The following is an 18,639-nucleotide window of genomic DNA, read 5'->3' on the forward strand; positions in this document are numbered from 1 at the left end:
GGGCTGGGGGGAGATTAATTCTAGATTGTTGTGCAAAGCCCATCTATTCAATCATTCTGTTTTTTCACACTATAGTCAATTTGTTATATACTAATATATGTTCTGCATATTTCTGAAAGCCTTTTTCTAAGATTCAAATATGAAGCTTCATAAATAGAAAATATTTATGAGATAATGAGATTACACATATATAAAAATAGTGGATTACTAAACAGTGTATTACCAAACAACAAGTTTACCTAACAATAAGGATTTGTTTCAGTATTAAACACATCACACACACACACACACACACACACACACGGTTTTACTTTTGTCAATATTAACTAAAGTACAACTTCTTTTATAAATGTGCTTTTACAGAATATACTCACTTATTTCCTATTCAAAAGCATGCCAACATGCTCTTTGGACATAACTTAAAACAATTATTTCTAACATGCATACCTATAGACAGCTTTTAATAGAATTTGGTATTTATATTTAAGATAGCAATGGAGTCGTGTTAAATATACATTATACTTACAACATTTCACATACAGTCACATCATATAGAGTTGCAGTGGTTCATAAATACCTTCATGTCAAAGATACAAATTAGCAGTTACCAGGAAATATAAAGCAGGTAAATATAAGCAAAAAAAGAGAAGACAGAATGAATCAAAATGACAAGGCATATTCTTTGGACTACTTGTACCTTTTTAATTGTCTTCTGGATAAGCATGTCTCCAACTGGCATTAGAATACCTCCAAACACAGCCAGGATGGCACCAATGACAGCCCCAGTGATGAGTCCACAGTTGCGGTCACAGCCCATTTTTCTTGTTCAGGAGGTGAATTAGTGTTAAGCACCTGTTTCTTGCAAACTCCTGGATACGATTAAGGTGGTTTCTACAAGGTCTGGTTCTATCATTAGAAAGAGATCATAAAACAGAAGCTTTAATATCAGTACAAAAAGATCAAAGTACAAAGAAAACACCCACTGAAACAGATCATTTTGCCAGTTGTAAATAAACAAATGCTTTTCTTTTTGTTTCACCAAAGTGACTTACTCAGTCCACCTCCCTTTTCTTGCTTCTAATGCTTACCAGTGACAGAACTAATAATGTCATATCTGAATTTCTTCAAATTCCTCCTTTTTAACTTTCTTTCTACACATGATTAACATATTGAAACCTTATCTAAGGAGAACTCTCACCCTCATCTCAGCAACTTTGTTGCATCCTCACATCCAACACAGCCTTCCACACCTTCTCTTGAGTTCTCCTGCAAACCGAATGTGGGTTGACTGATGTGTTTTCCATTAAATGATAAGCAAGTATGGTAACAGATGTTTTATTTACTATACCTTATTCACAAATCAACAGCAAGACATGAATTTTACAGGAAATGAACTGATGAGTCGCAGAAATAATCAATTCTTCTAATCATTTGAAAGCTATCTGTGAAAATGAGAAAAGCATGGGTAAATACAAAAAAATATTCCCAGAAATTTTATACTGGGGCACTCTCTAATATCACCATACTTAAAATAACTGTTGAAAGAAAGTCTAATGTTCATGAATACTGAGTTCAGGCCTGAATTGTTTGTCCTAAAAACTGTTTAAAACATGGAATTATTTTAAATAAGTATATCTTATTTTCAGTTTTATTATTAATGACTTTGAATAGCCTACAGGTGTAAAGAATTTGAAGAAAATATAAAATGTAGAGGATTTCTTGTTTCAACTATGGCATTGCTTTCTTACTAATCTCAAATAATTTTTCCCTAAATATTCAACTACAATATAGTTTATTTTGTCATTTGCAGTTGATGCTAATTCTGTTAAAATCAGGTAGTTTGTGTTAGCATATGTTTGTCAATCTATTGTTTGGTATCTTTATAAAATGTGTGATTATTATTTTTTGAGATGGAGTCTCTGTCACCCAGGCTGGAGTGCAGTGGCGTGATCTTGGCTCACTGCAACCTCTGCCTCCCAGGTTCAAGTGATTCTCCTGACTCAGTCTCCTGAGTAGGTGGGGTTACAGGTGTGCACCACGACACCCAGCTAATTTTTGTATTTTTAGTAGAGATGGGGTTTCATCGTGTTGGTCAGGCTGGTCTCAAACTCCTGACCTCGTGATCCACCCACCTCAGCCTCCCAAAGTGCTGGGATGACAGGCACGAGCCATCGTGCCCAGCCATAGTATGTGATTATATAAAGATTGCAAGAGCCGGTCGTGGTGGCTTACGCCTGTCATCCCAGCACTTTGGGAGGCTGAGGAGTGCAGATTACCTGAGGTTGGGAGTTCAAGACCAGCCCGACCAAAACAGAGAAATCTCATCTCTACTAAAAATACAAAATTAGCCGGGCGTGGTGGCACACACTTATAATCCCAGCTACTTGGGAGGCTGAGGCAGGAGAATTGCTTGAACCCAGGAGGCAGAGGTTATGGTGAAGAGTTTCACACCATCACACTCCAGCTTGGGCAACAAGAGCAAAACTCAGTCTCAAAAAATAAAATAAAATAAAATAAAATAAAATAAAATAAAATAAAATAATAAAGAGTGGAAGAAAGAATACAATTTGTGAAATGAGTGGATCCTACTGTAATAATAAGAGTTAATTCTAACTAGTATTTGAAAACTCATTTATTTGAACTTTTTTGTTGTTGTTGTTGTAATGGCATTTTGTCAATAATGGAGTTGGCCTGTCATTTATAGTCAGAATGCGCTTTATAGTCTATAAACAATTATTCTCTACTTTGAAATGCTCATGGCCAAAGAAAACATATGTGCCAACAGAATGAAGGCTACAGTCAAAAAAGGGCACATAGAATATTGTTAATGTTATAATTGTATTAAAAATTGTGGTTTGTTATAATTTCAGGTTTTCCCTCCACACTCTATTGCAACAGAGGTACCACTCTTATGATTGTATTAGTATTTATTTCCACTTTAATAATCATATGGTTTTTCAGAAATATGACTTGTAGAGCTGAGAAAAGAATACAAAAATGATATTTTCCCCAAAAATGTAGGAATAAATGTTAAAATTTTTTTTTCTTGCCAATTTTATTATTTACATATGTTCCCTTCACCTTTGGGATTCCCTTTTGCCTACTCCCTTACATAGGGTACTTTTCAGTATAAACCATAGGATGCAATAAACTTCATTTACATCAAGGTTTTGGTGATTAAGAAGACTGACTAGTTCTTTAGTGTCATTTTTCTCTAATGTAAAGGGAACACACATAAATCTAAACAAGTGATTTGTTTGATTTGTTTTTCCTGTGGAATTTTATGTCTCACTGAGCAAGTAGGGCTGGCTTTTTATTAATTGTGCAGGGGTGGACTGGTAACAATAGCTTTCCCTGCCCTTGGAAATCATATACCATGCTACCTCATATGGCTTTGTCCGTGGCTGTCCTAATGCAATGGAACGAGTAATTTAATGCTGGTAATCAGGACTGGATATTGTCAAATAGAATATCCTTTGCAACGTATAATTGTAAAGCACTTGAAACTTTTCTTGAAACCATCTTTTAAGCAACCATAGTTATTGCTAACTAGAGAATGTCATGCTGGTGTTCTGTATGTTGTGAACTGATAATAAGATTTAGGGTAGCTTATTAGGTACATAATGTTTTATTGAATGCCCATTTCATAGACCATCCCCAACTATTTTCCGCAAGTTATACTTAAGGAAACAATTAAAATACAGGAATCCCAGCTGGTTCAATTGAGATTAGGGGACAAGATTAAGCCAAAGACTGATTTGTCACTGTCTTGCTAAATGAAAGTGGGCAAACCACGTAATCTCTCTACACCTCAATTTCCTCATGTGTAAAATGAGATCAGCCATTTTTAATTTAAGCAGCTGAACTGGTTCTTCAATTCTTATGTGGAAGTCTATTAGGTAAAATGACTGTGATTCCACAACAGTGGTTGGAACCCAGAGACTGTTTCCTAACTTTGTCTCCCTGTTCCTGCCTAACACTCTTTATCCTCACTGCTAGGAAGCTCTAGGAAAACCTTTGTAGAAACCCACAGCTTTATGAGCCCATATAAAAAATGCAGCAGGAAACCCCCAGTGTCATATTCCAGTTTTGTTAATATAGTATGAAAATCTATTTAAAACACATATAACTCAAGGATTAAGTTATCTCTCTGGGAAAGTTATTTTATGTTCCACATAAACTTCACTAAAAATTACTCCTTCAATATTAATATCATTTGCAACTCTGACAAATGTGATACAAAATGATTTAAAATTATAAATATATAGCAGTTAGAATAGGTATATATGCATATATTTGCCCTTCTCCAGATTCTATGCCACAACCTAGTTGTAAATCTATCTGGCCTTTCCCAAATCATTCTTCTTTATTCAAGTAGCTCCATGCACTACAGAGAAGAGTTTCTGCAAGGGGTAAAGAGTTCCAACAGTAACCACCGAAGAACCCAGGGAGTAGTGCATGCTCTCCAATGGCTCCCTCTCTAGACCTGAAAACTAATTATTATAACTTCTATGGACTCTGAGCCTAGATATGTTGAGCAATGGACAGGCCTGGGTACTGCCTATGTCTGCTGTGAACTTAAAACTGAAGTGAGATAGTGTACACATCCCACTGCTGTCGTCACATACATTAGAAAACAGAAGTACCTAGTAATTTATTCTGTTGAATTCTATGGTTACACAGTTCTTAATTTAACATTGGTCAGGATGATATAAGCAAAATTACAAGTATTAACCTAACAGAACTTCAAATCCATGTGCTATTTTGAAAAAAGAGCTAGACAAACTGAACTTGTCTATTTGTTCAAATTTTGAACTGATTGATTCCCTCTTATTAAGTTTCTACCCTGTTCCTAAGAATAGGCAAAATACGTGACACTAGTTGGGTTCATTTATCACTCAGTGCCTTGATACCATGAGTAATGAAGTATTGTTATTATAATCATACTCTATCCTTAAGTTGCGTATGACAAAATTATAATTAGTTTTATTCACCTGAGGCAAAGGAGGACCAAACATACTACGTAAGATGTGTACCAAATACAAAAGAGAAAAGCTCAGGTTAAATAGCACATTGCAGTCAACAGCTTTTCCACCTATATTTATCTTCAGAGAAAGAATGTAGTTTGTCTCCACCATTCCACCAAATTTAGCCGTCTAGAGCATAAAAAATTTGGGTCATGCTTACTCAGTTTTCTTAATAACAAAACTCCTTATATATTAAAATAGGTAATTAATTTCATTTGCTAATTGTAGATTAAATTTTATTCTTTACTAATTGTTACTTGTTCTTTATAAGAAACAGAGAAGATATTGATACTGTATCTGTAATAATTTACTTCCTGCTTAAAGTACTTAAATTTAGAAAGCCAAGATACAGAAAACTAATTGAGATTTGTATAAAGAAGAACGGGAAAATAAGAAGACATGTTTTAATAGGCAACTAATTTCATGGCTTTCTTGATTCTATAGGTAGCTCAGTTGCCTTCTGTCCAGTTTATAGATTATAAATCCTATTCCTTTTGTAGAATCCATGAGTGGAGCCTATTCCATTAGGTCATCTTTGAAAGAGGGAGGAAAAATATAACTTGTAATTTCTTTTTCTTTTTTGGTTGTCAGGTCAACAGTGTTTCTGTAATGAACTTTTAAGCAAAATACCCTTCCACTATATTGGGAACCCAGTAGAAACAGAGACTTTTGTAAAGTCTCTGTATTTTGCAAAGCCCGCATTAGGCTGAGATATAAGAAACCTCTTCAGTAAATAGTTCAGAATATTAGAGCAAGTCTCCGGAGCATCTATAATTAATCCCTTGTGTTTATAAAGCTGTGTTCCCTGGGAAACTCCACCCAGAAAAGGCATGGCCCTGAAGTAACATCTGCTGGGATGTAAACTATGAAATCTGAAAAGTTTTACATTTCCAGGGTACTTATACCATAGATAATTGTCAGACCTAAATGACGTTTTCTTACTGATCAGTAGATAGCTAAAATTTTCTTTTTTTCTATCTATAAGCCTTCCTCCCACTTTTTCTTAGGATAGAAAACCAGATCACACTCTTCTGTTTTCCATTCTCTTGATACAGAGAGTTCCTTACCTAAAAAATACAGTGTCTGTCCATAAAATCTAGTTTTTGTAGGACTTGGGGGAATTCATTCAACAGTTTACGTAAGTATAGAAGTTAGTTTTTAAAATTAAACTTTATTCAGATTCTTATCATGACTATGTATATTTATAAAGACACAGTTCCCTAGACATGAGTAAAAATGTAGATTCAAATTCAAGGTAGTAGAAATGGGTGTAAAACAATCACTTAACTGTAATTATGTTTCATCAACATAAGGTCATTAGGTCACTCTTTATAAAATTGTGTTTAGAGATAGAATTCTCCTTTCAAGGTAAATTTTATGCACAATACCAATATACAAAGATAGTTCAAAGAAGAGCTATTTGGTAAAAGAAAGGAGCAGAAACTGTGCCTTTTCCCTTTTCCAGGTACACTTCACTCGGGCTCTGAGTCATCTCCAAAGAACCTATGGGCTCCACAAATAATTTTCAAGTAACTGGACTAGGAAATCTCCTATACCTTATCTTACTGAAGTTATCTCATGTCCATTTCCATCCTATCAGAATATATGAAGGTAAAAATGTATAACAGAAAAAAAACTTGATAGACATCTGTAATATAAAATTATATACTTCTCAAATATTGCAATTTGAAACTTGTTTTGATGGTAGTCTTAAAAAATTAATGTAATAAATAAATAAACTCGACTTTATATATTATACTTGGGATCCTTCTAGAACAAGTCCCATCTTTTAAAGACTCATGAACCGGGGATTACTACAGGTTTGAAATTATTCTTTTAAGTTCATACTGACTTAAAGAGTATTATGTAGAACCATTCTTAATTTTTGAACCTTAGACAAGAATGCTAATGTCTTTTTTCCACACCCCAAATTCCTCTATAAACAGACACTATAAGGTTTGTAATGCCAAGAAATGTAGATTCAGTTCTGGGTGTTAGTATTGAAGTTTGTCTGTGATACAGTTTTCTCTAAAATGAGTTTATTTACATCAAAGGAGGCTGCAAGTGTTAAATGAAATGAAGTAAAATAATGTATAAATATTTCTATTATAGAAAATGTTATTGTAATTTTGAAATATTACTATGAAGTATCATTTCAAGCCATAATAGTAAAACGGCATTTAATATTGGCCAAGCGTTTTAAAAATCTAATAAATGTGTGTATTTTACAAAAGTAGAAATGATTATTTGCAAAACAGATTATAATGAAATGTGATCATATATGTATGAAATTAAAATATGCAAATGGAAAGACAGCCAATAGTTTAGAACAATGTTACTTGCAAGTTTTAGCCACATCTTGGGCCAGTGAACAAAAACATCTCCTGATTAGATCTGAGGATAGTTACAGAATTATCTTAAACTTTCCTTTTCAGGAAACACACAGGAAATACATACACATGCAGGATTCAAATGTGTTGAAGTAAACAAGGTTAAGAAAAATTCCCTAAGAGAAAAATAGGTTGGCAACTATAACTTCTGAGGTGAATTCCAAATTCAGTACACTCTGTGCAAGTACCTGCCATTGTAATTAATATTCTTCCCAGGCTAACCCATTATCTGATGGTTCTCTGTTTGGTTTATTGTTATGGTTCACTAATGAGCCTGGTAAATTAAAAGATTTCTACTTTATTTCTTATTTTCTTATAAACTCCAAAGGACCACTGGACTTTTTGTATAACAAACATTTTTAAATATTTCATTTTGGTTTCCTTGTGAACTAATATTTAAAGCAATGTTTTCTTAGCTTCAACACACATTACTGACTTAAAACTACACAGAAAAAGACTAAAAAGTACATGCAAATCTTTACAAAACAGGTTTCAATATGCTACTTGATTTCAGAAACTGGGATGTACTCTAGAGAATTTATGCCATTTATAGTTATTTATAATTTTAGTTAATATAATTAATTTGAGGCTTTAATTCCTCCAAATTGATTTATACTTTACTTCAACTTGATATCATCATCTAATAATTCAGTACTATTTGTAATAAGCTTCCTGAATTGAAATAAACATTAATTTTGATTTATTTTTATTCTACTAATCTACACTGAATTAAATTTCAGATTATTTAAAAGTAATATACTTTGCTATTCCCAGTAGCAATGACAATATCTTTGTTCATTACAGAAAAGCACTTAAAAAGCACATATCCAAAATACACATTGCATTTGATCATGTAGAGCAAGTCAGGTACACCAAAAGTTGTGCAGTTCAGATTGAAAATTAAACAAGTTAATGACTCTGTAAACTGATAAGTAGTTAACAATTGCATATTAGAGAACATGTTGACATAAGAGCTGTAAGTCATTTATAACATCTAACCTCATTATATTGGTCTGCATTATAATGATCTTCATCATTTAAACATCATGTATAAATAGCCTAAGTATAAAATGAAAGTTTTATAATAATCCAAATTGGATTGTAAATCACTTCAAATATCAACTTATACATACGATGTGAAATGCCATTGGGTATGGTTTTAATACTTTTTAAGCATAAAATATAGGAAGATTGATAACTTGAAAATAATGCAAACCTGATTTTTAGATAAAGCCTAGTGACTAAGCAAACAGTTACTACCTTTTTTCCTGTCCTTGTTATATAACTTCTTAGGAGTATTTATACAGTAGTGTCATCTCCCATCATCTGAGTGATGGGAAAAATCCCTTAATCTTTTTTATTTAAAGAAAAATTATACAACTTACCTTTAAAATGGCTAAGATGGATTTTTCAATCAAATGCTCCAACATTTGGACAATTCTTAATAGGATCAAATGGTATTCTGCAGAAAAGTCCTACACTGCAGTCCTCATTACATAAATGTGTGAGAGTTTAAATATGCAACCACACCCCCCTCCCAAAAAAAAAAAAAAAGCAAAAAAAAAGCACTCTACAATGTTAGATCCCAGTGTGTGGTTTGTTGCCAGAGGAACTGAAAGAAAAAAAAATCCTCACATAGCACATTACTGAAATGGCTAATAAGGGTCTATTTTTATGTTCTGGTGAAGACCCATTACCTATATCTGAGATATTCAGCATTACTTTTTTTTTTTCTTTTTTTTTGGCCATTTTCCATCCAACTAAGACAGAGGCCAGAAAAACAAAGGGAACTCACTTGCTGAGCTTTCCCTAACATATTCTCAGAGGCTGAACTGAGACCGGGGGTGAAAAGAGTAAATTGAGAAGAATAATCATATTCTCACTTCCCTGTCTTGACTGAGCTTGTAAAACTTATTTCATTAAGTTTAAATTTAATGTACTTTTTATACAGTGTAATTCTGAAATACTGTGAGACTAATAATTTTGAAAACAATTGGAGACTGTCAATCAGCAAGGATGACAAACTGACTTTCAAAAAGGAAACAGCCTATTGTTCTAGCTGGGAACTCTTAACTGTTTATCATTTCTGTTAGTTTTGCAAAAACTTCATGATCACAGCACAGTCCTCCTACAAAAAATAAATTACTTAAATTTCTTCAACCGAAATATATCTAAGTAGAATTACTATTGAGGATAATCTTTTAATATAAAAAAGTACTTAAATCACTTTCATAAAAAGTATTATGTTGATATTGAATCAAAATAGAAAGCCTTGCACTTTGGGGAAAGAACCTTCACTATCAAGACCCTGTTCTCAGAATCATACAGGAAAACCTTTGCAGGGTTAACCTGGCATATATTTGATAGGATAGCTGGATAAATGCATTCAAACAACCTTAGAAGTAAAGCAACCTAAGAATAACAGGCAGAAATATATTTAGTTCATTAGATCATATTTAAACCAGTCCTTATAGTTAGAATGCTCATGCTGTCTTTTCTGGGCATGTAAGGCACACAATGAATCCTTTCATTTGCAAGTAGTGCTACACAACTGAAAAAGAACCCCAAACACTCTTTCCTCCTCGAGCATTGTTTTTTTTTTTTTCCCGAGGAATTTTTTACTGACACATTTATCTAAAAAATAAGAAGTCATAAAAATATTGTAAGTCTATTACTTTGTTTTCAAGTCTCAGACCACTTAATTAGGATTAAGTAAAAATGACTGTATGCAATCTCTTTATAATGTATTCTTTCAGTTAGAAAAGAGTAACTCACAGAGATTTCATGAAACTTAAGAAGGTAATTCCCTTAAATAACTGTGACCTTTTTTCTTGGTGGCACGACATAAAATGGTAGTATAAAGACGAATATTATTTTGGTTAAGAATATTTTGTAGATAGCTATTTTGTATTTAGGCTACTTTGATATATTTATTTCTCAATCTTAATTCTTACGCATTCACACTCTAATATGACAATTCAGAAAGAGCTTACCAACACAAGGGTTCAGATAAGACCAATTTAAAAAAGCATATTTTAAACATAGCAAAAGACTAAAGTATAATGAAAATATGATCACAATCAGAGAAAGATATTTCAGAAAAAAATACATGCAAAATAGATTCCTAAGTTGACATTAAACTTACTTGGGTATTATTTAATCAGTAGCCTAATGCCATTCAAATCTGCTGTCACTGGAGAGGAAAATGTCACAGAGTCCCATGAGTAGTCCAAAGAATCAAATTTACATTCCCAGAGACAGCTGTTAAGTGTTCAATCCCATAGACAACAGTTCCTGAGTAGCTTAGCATACAAGACCCGAAAGCACATAGCTGAGTCAAATCTGCCACTGTGGATTTGAGAAAAATATATACCTTAAACAATAACACAATAAAATGCTGTACCTATTTTAGAGTAAAGAGTGTTGGGGTTTTCATTTTTTAAAAGACTGTGCACCCACTATATTATGAAGGGGTGTGTTTTATGTGAGAATATACCTTTATGTAAATCCACTATAACACTAGATTAACTTATTAGAATGACAGGATATAATTTTCAATCTACTTCAGTCAGTTTAGACACAAATCTTTTTTTTTTTTTTTTTTTTTTTTTTTTTTTTTTTTTTTTTTGCGGGAGATCACATAGGGTTAGAAATCGGAAGGATGTAAGTTTAAATCCTCAGGCTACCGGGTCCTAATTATATTGACTTGCAATTGGAAGTTAACTGCTTGTTCTTCTTTTTCCAGATTTATCGAGGTATGAATCATTTTGACATGTGTATACACTGTAAAATGATTGCCACAATCAAGTTAATTAAAATATTCATTGCTCTCATTTTCATAATCAAAGAATAGAGAAAACAATAAAAGAGTAATAAGAGCTGAGATGAGAAGTGTACAATACTTGACAGGAGCCTGAAAATTACTAGGCACTCAACCCTCCCCATTTCATCACCCCCACTTCCTACAAGCCTCCTCCCCTCTCCATTCTCTGCTTTATTTTCCACAGGTCACTTATCACCATCAAAGAAATTCTGCCAATTGACTTTTGTTTTTGTCCTGTCTTTGCACCTGCTAGAATGTTGTATTTTTGAGGAGGGGGATGCTTCTCTGTTTAATTCACCACTGAACCCCCATAGTATAGAACAAGCCCATAGTTGGTAATAAGTTGAATAAACAGACACACACAAGACTATTATAACCATAATAACGGTTTACAAGTAGTGAGAATGAGTGGAAATGAGAAACTATTATGCTGCTTGTTCATACCATGGATATGCAATGGTTTGATTCGGATTAAGAACATCTGCTAGGAAAATGAATGGAATCTGAGTCTGAATTTGTAATTCATCACTTCCTAAGTATATGACTTATTGCTAACTACTTTAACCTCTCTTAAACATAGTAGAAATATCTCCCTCACAGAATTGCTGTAAAGATTAAAAGTGATAATATGAAGGATTTAGCACAGAGCCTGACACAGTTTTTGTTTAACAAATAATTGTTGCTGGGCTTGGTGGCTCACATCTGTAATCCCAGCACTTTGGGAGGCCAAGGTGGGTGGATCACTTGAGTTCAGGAGTTCGAGACTAGCCTGCTAACATGGTGAAATCTTCTCTCTACTAAAAATACAAAAATTAGCCAGGTGTGTTGGCACATGCCTGTAATCCCAACTACTCAGGGGTCTGAGACAGGAAAATCACTTGAACCTGGGAAGCGGAGGTTGCAGTGAGCTGCGATTGCACCACTATACACCACTATAACAAATATTGCAACATATTTGAGAAGCAAATAGAGTGAGACTCTGTCTCACAAAACAAAAACAAAAACAACAAATAATTGCCATGGCCATCACTGGCTATTATGCACAATTTTATTTTAGAAAATGTATTAAGTATGGAGAGAAAGAAATATTGAAAATTATAGAAAAGTATAAAATGATCAATCCTCAATTATATTCCTCAGAAGTAACACACGTTAAGTGTGTGTTAACCTTCCCTCAGTAATTTTATAATTTTCTAAAGTATATTAGCCATTTTTATTTTATTATTTATTTATTTATTTATTTGAGATGGAGTCTCGCTCTGTTACGTGCAGTGGCGAGGTCTTGGCTCACTGCAAGCTCCACCTCCCGGGTTCACTCCATTCTCCTGTCTCAGCCTCCCAAGTAGCTGGGACTACAGGTGCCTGCCACCACACCCACCTAATTTTTTTGTATTTTTAGTAGAGACAGGATTTCACTGTGTTAGCCAGGATGGTCTTGATCTCCTGACTTCGTGATCCGACCGCCTCGGCCTCCCAAAGTGCTGGGATTACAGGCGTGAGCCATGATGTCCTGCTGCCATTTTTATTTTAAACATTTGTAACAATATCCTTTTCACCTTTTTTATTCCCATAAATTGCTTTGTCCCTTTCTTAATAATTAGTAGGAAAATAGTCTTCAGACATTTGACAAATTTTTTTTTTTATTTTGACAATTTTTACTTTTTTGTTTGTATGTGTAATTTACAGAAATGTTTACATTTTTATTCCATAAACTTTGAGTCATTTCCTGTTGAGGATTGTATTATGCTTTGAAAGCCTTTATCCACTTTGAGAATACAATAAATAAATAAATAAATAAATAAATAAATAAGCTTTCATTTAGCATTTGTATAGTTAAAAAAAAATCCTTTTAACAGTACTTTTGGATAAGCTGATTCATGGAATGTAACACTTGTGAAATAAAAGAGGAAGAGTACAGTAAGTTGAGTAACAAATATTGCAACATATTTGAGAAGCAAATGACAGATGCATGACAAGAGTTCTGGAAGAGGAATCACATGACCCATGTGATTCCTTTATTAGCAATAGGATTTGTGAACTAGGCAAGACATAAAAATCATTGTATTCCTGTTGTCCTTTCTTGTTAAATGGGATAACCTATAAAGTCTACTTACCTTTAAGCTGAAGATCAGATAGTAGATTTAAACTTTAAAATGTAAAGTTATATACAGATACAAGAAAATCTTATAGTAGTAGATACCATTTAAAAGAAAATTAAGTGATTTTTTTTTAACAGTTCAGCAAATGAAAAGAAGCATTTTAGTATAACTTGTATTGTAATTCTAGACTGAATGGGTGAACAAAGTCTCATAAATTATGAAGATGATCATACAATAACACAGTTAACACATAATAGAAGCTCACTACCTGTCATGTGTGGAGCTAAGTATTTCACATTTATTACCTTGCTGACTAATCATCCCTCACTACTCTTTTTTTTTTTTTTTTTTTTTTGAGACGGAGTCTCACTGTCGCCCAGGCTGGAATGCAGTGGCACCATCTCTGCTCACTGCAAGCTCCTCTTCCTGGGTTCACGCCATTCTCCTGCCTCAGCATCCCGAGTAGCTGGGACTACAGGTGCCCGCCACCATGCCCAGCTAATTTTTTGTATTTTTAGTAGAGATGGTTTTCACTGTGTTAGCCAGGGTGTTCTCGATCTCCTGACCTTGTGATCTGCCTGCCTCGGCCTCCTTGCTAGGCTCTTTAGATGACTAGCTGAGTTCACACAGCTATTATTTGGCAGAACAAGGGCTGTAACCCAAACAGACTGACTGAAGGACTTATACTCTTTTCTTGAAAGAAGAAAAAAAAGGATACATTTATCCTTGATCAAAATCTAATTTTACATATTTTTCTCAAAATCTTTGCACAAGTTGAATAATTTTAACCTGATTATTACATTAAGAGCAAAACAATATCTAGACACAACAAACAATGAACTGTGAACATATGTCGGTGGCAATCAACAGAATTATTTTAGGTTAAATAAAACATAAAATTTCATTCTACCGACCTATGAACTATCTCATAACATTAGCTACCAATGTAAAACTAGGCAACATTTATCACTTTAGTCTTTAGGAAATACTAATCATGGAGATTTATACATACAAACATTTAGGCACATTGTACACACTCATGCTTATATATATGTAATATATGAACATTTTCAGTTGCTAGCTCATTACTTAAAGAAGTATTAAAGTATTAGTATGTTCTAACTGCTTTGTAAGTTGAGGAAGGACTTCACATGCAGTAATAAAAAATCTATGTAATTTGAATATTAAATTGCAAAAGACAAGAGCATCATGTAATGCCAGTGAAATGTTGAAAGACTGAAATGGAGATTTCTAATATCACCTTTAAAAGAAAATTCAAAAACATTATTAAAGGTGAAATTCTGAATATCAGAATAATTTTGTTTAGACTTAAACCACACAGACTAATGAATCAAAAGCCAGGATAAAAACAAACACACTCCATTAAAAATAGAAAATCATCTTACCTATATGTTTAATAGAAGTCATGCTTGTAACATTAAAGAGAGCACTTCTGTAAATGTAGATAGTTCTCATGTGGGCATGGCCACATCAATATGCAAATTTTACAGGCCATCTGAAAATGTTGGCAGACCTAATTCTTACTTGAACAGTTTGCAAAAACAATTCTCTAAGTAGGAAAAAAAATTAGTCAACATTTAAATGATGGTAAGAAACATAAGGAAATGTCAAAGTCAGCATAGTTAGGTAAATTGTGTTCGTACAGTAGATAGGAAATTATTAGAGGAAAAACAGAAACATTTAGGTAAAAGAATAACTAGGTCTCAAAACATGGTGTGATGAAATAGCAGGAAAAAAAATCAATAATTCATAGGCAAAACAAGCATTTAGTTGATGAGTACCACATTGTTTAAACGTTGAGGAAAAAAAATAGCTATTAATTAATTTGGAATTTTACCAGGCAGAAGGATAAAAAAATTCATTGTAATTAAGGGTACCACAAATTTTAGTTCTGAGAAATATTATGATAGCCCTGGACTAAAAAGGTAGTCCCTAAAGTGGAGTCTTAAAAATAAAATAAAATAAATAAGCTTGGGCATTAGCTTCCTAAAAGACTGAAATGCATATACAGACATGCATGTGTACACACACACAAATGTTTTCCAGGGACACAGAAGCATGCCTGATTACATTTTTTCTTAAAGCTTGTGGGGTGAAGTTTCTAAGAAGCATACAGAAATAACTTTAAAAAAACACAGGAAATAATACATCTCTGATGCCTTTCTTGGTTTTTTTTTTTTTTTTTTTTTTTTTTTTTTTTTTTTTTTTAAATAGAGAAGTGATCATTCTGCCCTGAGACTTCACAGAATTATTTGGCACAAACCGCGCAGCTGAGTGGCACAGCAGCTTCTGCTAATAGTTTCAAAGGAATGTAAAACAATCTATCAACTCCTATAGTGAAACCATAACATCATTTTCCAGGTTGGTTCTCAGAAACTTTAAGGGAAGGTTTTGCTCTTAGACAAGCTTCAGTTTTCTGAGTTCTAAGAGACCAACAAGTTTAGTTTGGAGTGCTACTTCTCAAATGAATCTGTTCTAGTAACTTGACACATATTCTTAAGATTTCTAAGCATCTATAGAATTAACAGCGGGAACATCTTACACTAAATGCATTTTTGGTTTTAACAAAGCCTTATATATTACTTTGTAAAAAAAATACATATATGTGTGTTTTGTACATTGTTAATATATATCATTTATGTATATATGTAAAATATATATAAAACTTCCAGAAATGTTTTTTCTGGAAATGTTATGAATTATTTAAATCACTTTGTTTTATATCATGTTTACATGAGTATATTCTAGAAAATATTAGAATTCAGACAATGAAAAGTGGCAGACTATCATAATACATGAGACAAATATCTTAGAAATTCAGAATCATCCTAAAACATTGAAATCCTTCAACTGTCCTGTATGTGTCTTTGTGATAGCTGGTTATCTTCTTGAATTAAAAAAAAAAAAACAAAAAAAAACATTGCAAACTTATCAGCAGTAGAGTAAAGCCTTCCCTTTGGAATTTCCACATTTAAATTTTGAATAATAGAGAGGTCTGACTTACCCCTTAAACTTCATTTTAGCCCTGACACTTAAGTAGCAGCATTTAAAGTTTGCTTCACATTATGGAGCAATTACAATGGATTTGATAAAATACTTCATCTCGTGGTTATGCAGAAAGAAACCTTTCATCCTTCTAACTTTCCTAGGTAGGTTTAGTTATGAGCCCCGTCTTTATGAAAGTGTCTCTCCTCTTTATTGTTCTCCAGCAAACAAGGAAGGACTCAAAACATGTATACTGTGATCATCCCATTTCAGATTCTGAATGTCACTTTTCTTTTGTATTCTGGGGTTGTGAATTAAGTAAACAATATTAGGTATGGAATCTTAATTGCTGCAGAATGTCACTCTCAAAAGACACCACTAGCCCTGCTACTTTTCACTGCTCATTTTGTACTTAGATCCTCAGAGACTTCTTGGACATGATGTTTTGTTGGCTTTTGGAGCCCGAGGTCTTTCAGCTGTGGTATGTTGGTATGCAAACTGTCCTGTTCTACAGGGCCCCAGTTCATGGGTAAAGATAAGAAATCTGAATTGAAATGTTTCTGTTTCCTATGTTTTGGCATACTCTGCAATACTCCTTTTGTTAACCACGCTGTGCTTTCGTGTTCAGAGTGAATACGCTAAGCATATTTATTTTCCCAAGCTGCATTTACGAGGCTTGGAGTGGCATCCTCCATGTATTCCAAGGACTAAAAACATTTTCTGGACATGATCCAAGATAATTGCTAGGCCTGTTTTCCTCTCATTTTCAACAACCCCTCTGGGAAAATTGGGTAATCACAATAGGCAGGAAGAAAGGAGCCTGCAGTGAACAAAAATTTGAGGTGAAATAAATCCATAAAAACATGGAAACCACACCATTTCTGGAATCCCACATTAAAAGCATCAAGTATTTCCTATGCTATAGAAAAGTACATCCCAAGATTGGTTTGTATAATAAGCTTTCAGTATAGACTTTTCTCTTAATTTTTTTCTTCTTTGATTATCCTACATTTGTCTGTTCTGGTTGATTTTTGGCTATTTGATATCTCATTTTTATCTTAATTTTCTTTCAAAATGGTCCCTGGTTTTAGGTATGTAAATTTGTAACTGTCTCCAAATCAACTTCATACAATTCCACAAAGAAAAACACAAATATCTCTAAATTAGAAGAAACAGTAAGTTCATTAGCTCTTCTCCTTTTATGAATGTGCTCATTTTATCCACTTAACAGATCCTTGTTTTGATGGCCATACCACCCCAATGACAGTTTGACACACAATAAGGGGTCTTCAAATATCATCAAAAAATATTTCCGAAACTAAACGTTATTCTGCCACTTAGTCTCCTAACCTCACATTTAGCACCTTAAGTATTAAATATTTTGACTTTTCAAACTATTAAAATTCAAAAAATGAAGATGAAATTTGTGCTATTTACTAATTTTTCCCTTGCTTATCTGCCATGTCATCTAGGTTAGGGTAAAAATAAAAGAAATAGAGCAGTGATTTTCTTTTTAAGTCTTTGATGCAAATTAATTACCTAGAAAACTTCTTTTCATGATATCAAAAAAAAAAAAAAAAAAAAAGGCTGCTATTGAATATATCAGTCTCCAGACAATCTTCATCCCATCCTAGGTGAATAAAATTTAACTAATAGGCAATGTCTATTTTAGAATAATCCAATACATGAGTGTTAAGGTGTATGTTGAGGGATTTCCTTCTATTTGTACACATGAAGCACAATGAATAAATCTGACAAAATTCAGCCATCTCAGTTAACTGAATTATAACCTCTAAGGGCTAATTCAATATGCTTAAGCATTTTCCAGAGAAAAGAAAGCAACATTTCAAGACTTCACAACTCCAGATCTATAATTCATCTTGTGTAGTGAGGAGTACCTTCCTCAAGGCGTTCCAGAAAGTCTTGGCTGGCTAGTTTCCAGAGATGCCCTCTAACTCTAAGTTCAGGGGGAAGGATTCAAAAGTTTCTCCATATGTTGATGTGGAGCTATTAATGTGGTATTGCCTCTAAAAATGTCAAGGTACTATTTAATATTCTCATTTAATTAAACAGTGAGTGTTATAAGAACATACATTTCCCCATCACTCAGGAAAATGTGCTCCTTTGTTGAACAGCAGTGGGAATTGATTTTGCTATCATCATCTATTCTCTATTCTAATCCCCACTGCTTATGTATAAGGAGGAGGAAGCCTAGAGCCGTGCTGCTGGAGGCCCTCTTACAACCTCAAGGAAAGCCAGCCTGTGTCAAACCTACCATCCACATAAGGAGAGAG

General features: G+C 33.5%; 1 protein-coding gene across 32 annotated transcripts in view; it reads right to left on the reverse strand.

Annotated features, from left to right (window-relative positions):
- CD36 (CD36 molecule (CD36 blood group)) overlaps window positions 1-18,639 on the reverse strand; it is a 77,585-nt gene that overhangs the window by 29,228 nt on the left and 29,718 nt on the right. For 9 of the 32 annotated variants that reach the window (XM_015134042.3, XM_077994436.1, XM_077994439.1 and 6 more), the window contains 2 exons: window positions 1,349-1,442; window positions 698-906 (listed from right to left, as the gene is read on the reverse strand). In XM_015134042.3, coding sequence (XP_014989528.2) covers window positions 698-817 — 120 coding nt within the window. In that variant the 5' untranslated portion in view covers window positions 818-906; window positions 1,349-1,442. 32 annotated transcript variants of the gene reach the window in all.

The sequence above is a fragment of the Macaca mulatta genome, chromosome 3 (genome assembly GCF_049350105.2).
Source record: "Macaca mulatta isolate MMU2019108-1 chromosome 3, T2T-MMU8v2.0, whole genome shotgun sequence".
In the NCBI taxonomy this organism is placed as follows: domain Eukaryota; kingdom Metazoa; phylum Chordata; class Mammalia; order Primates; family Cercopithecidae; genus Macaca; species Macaca mulatta.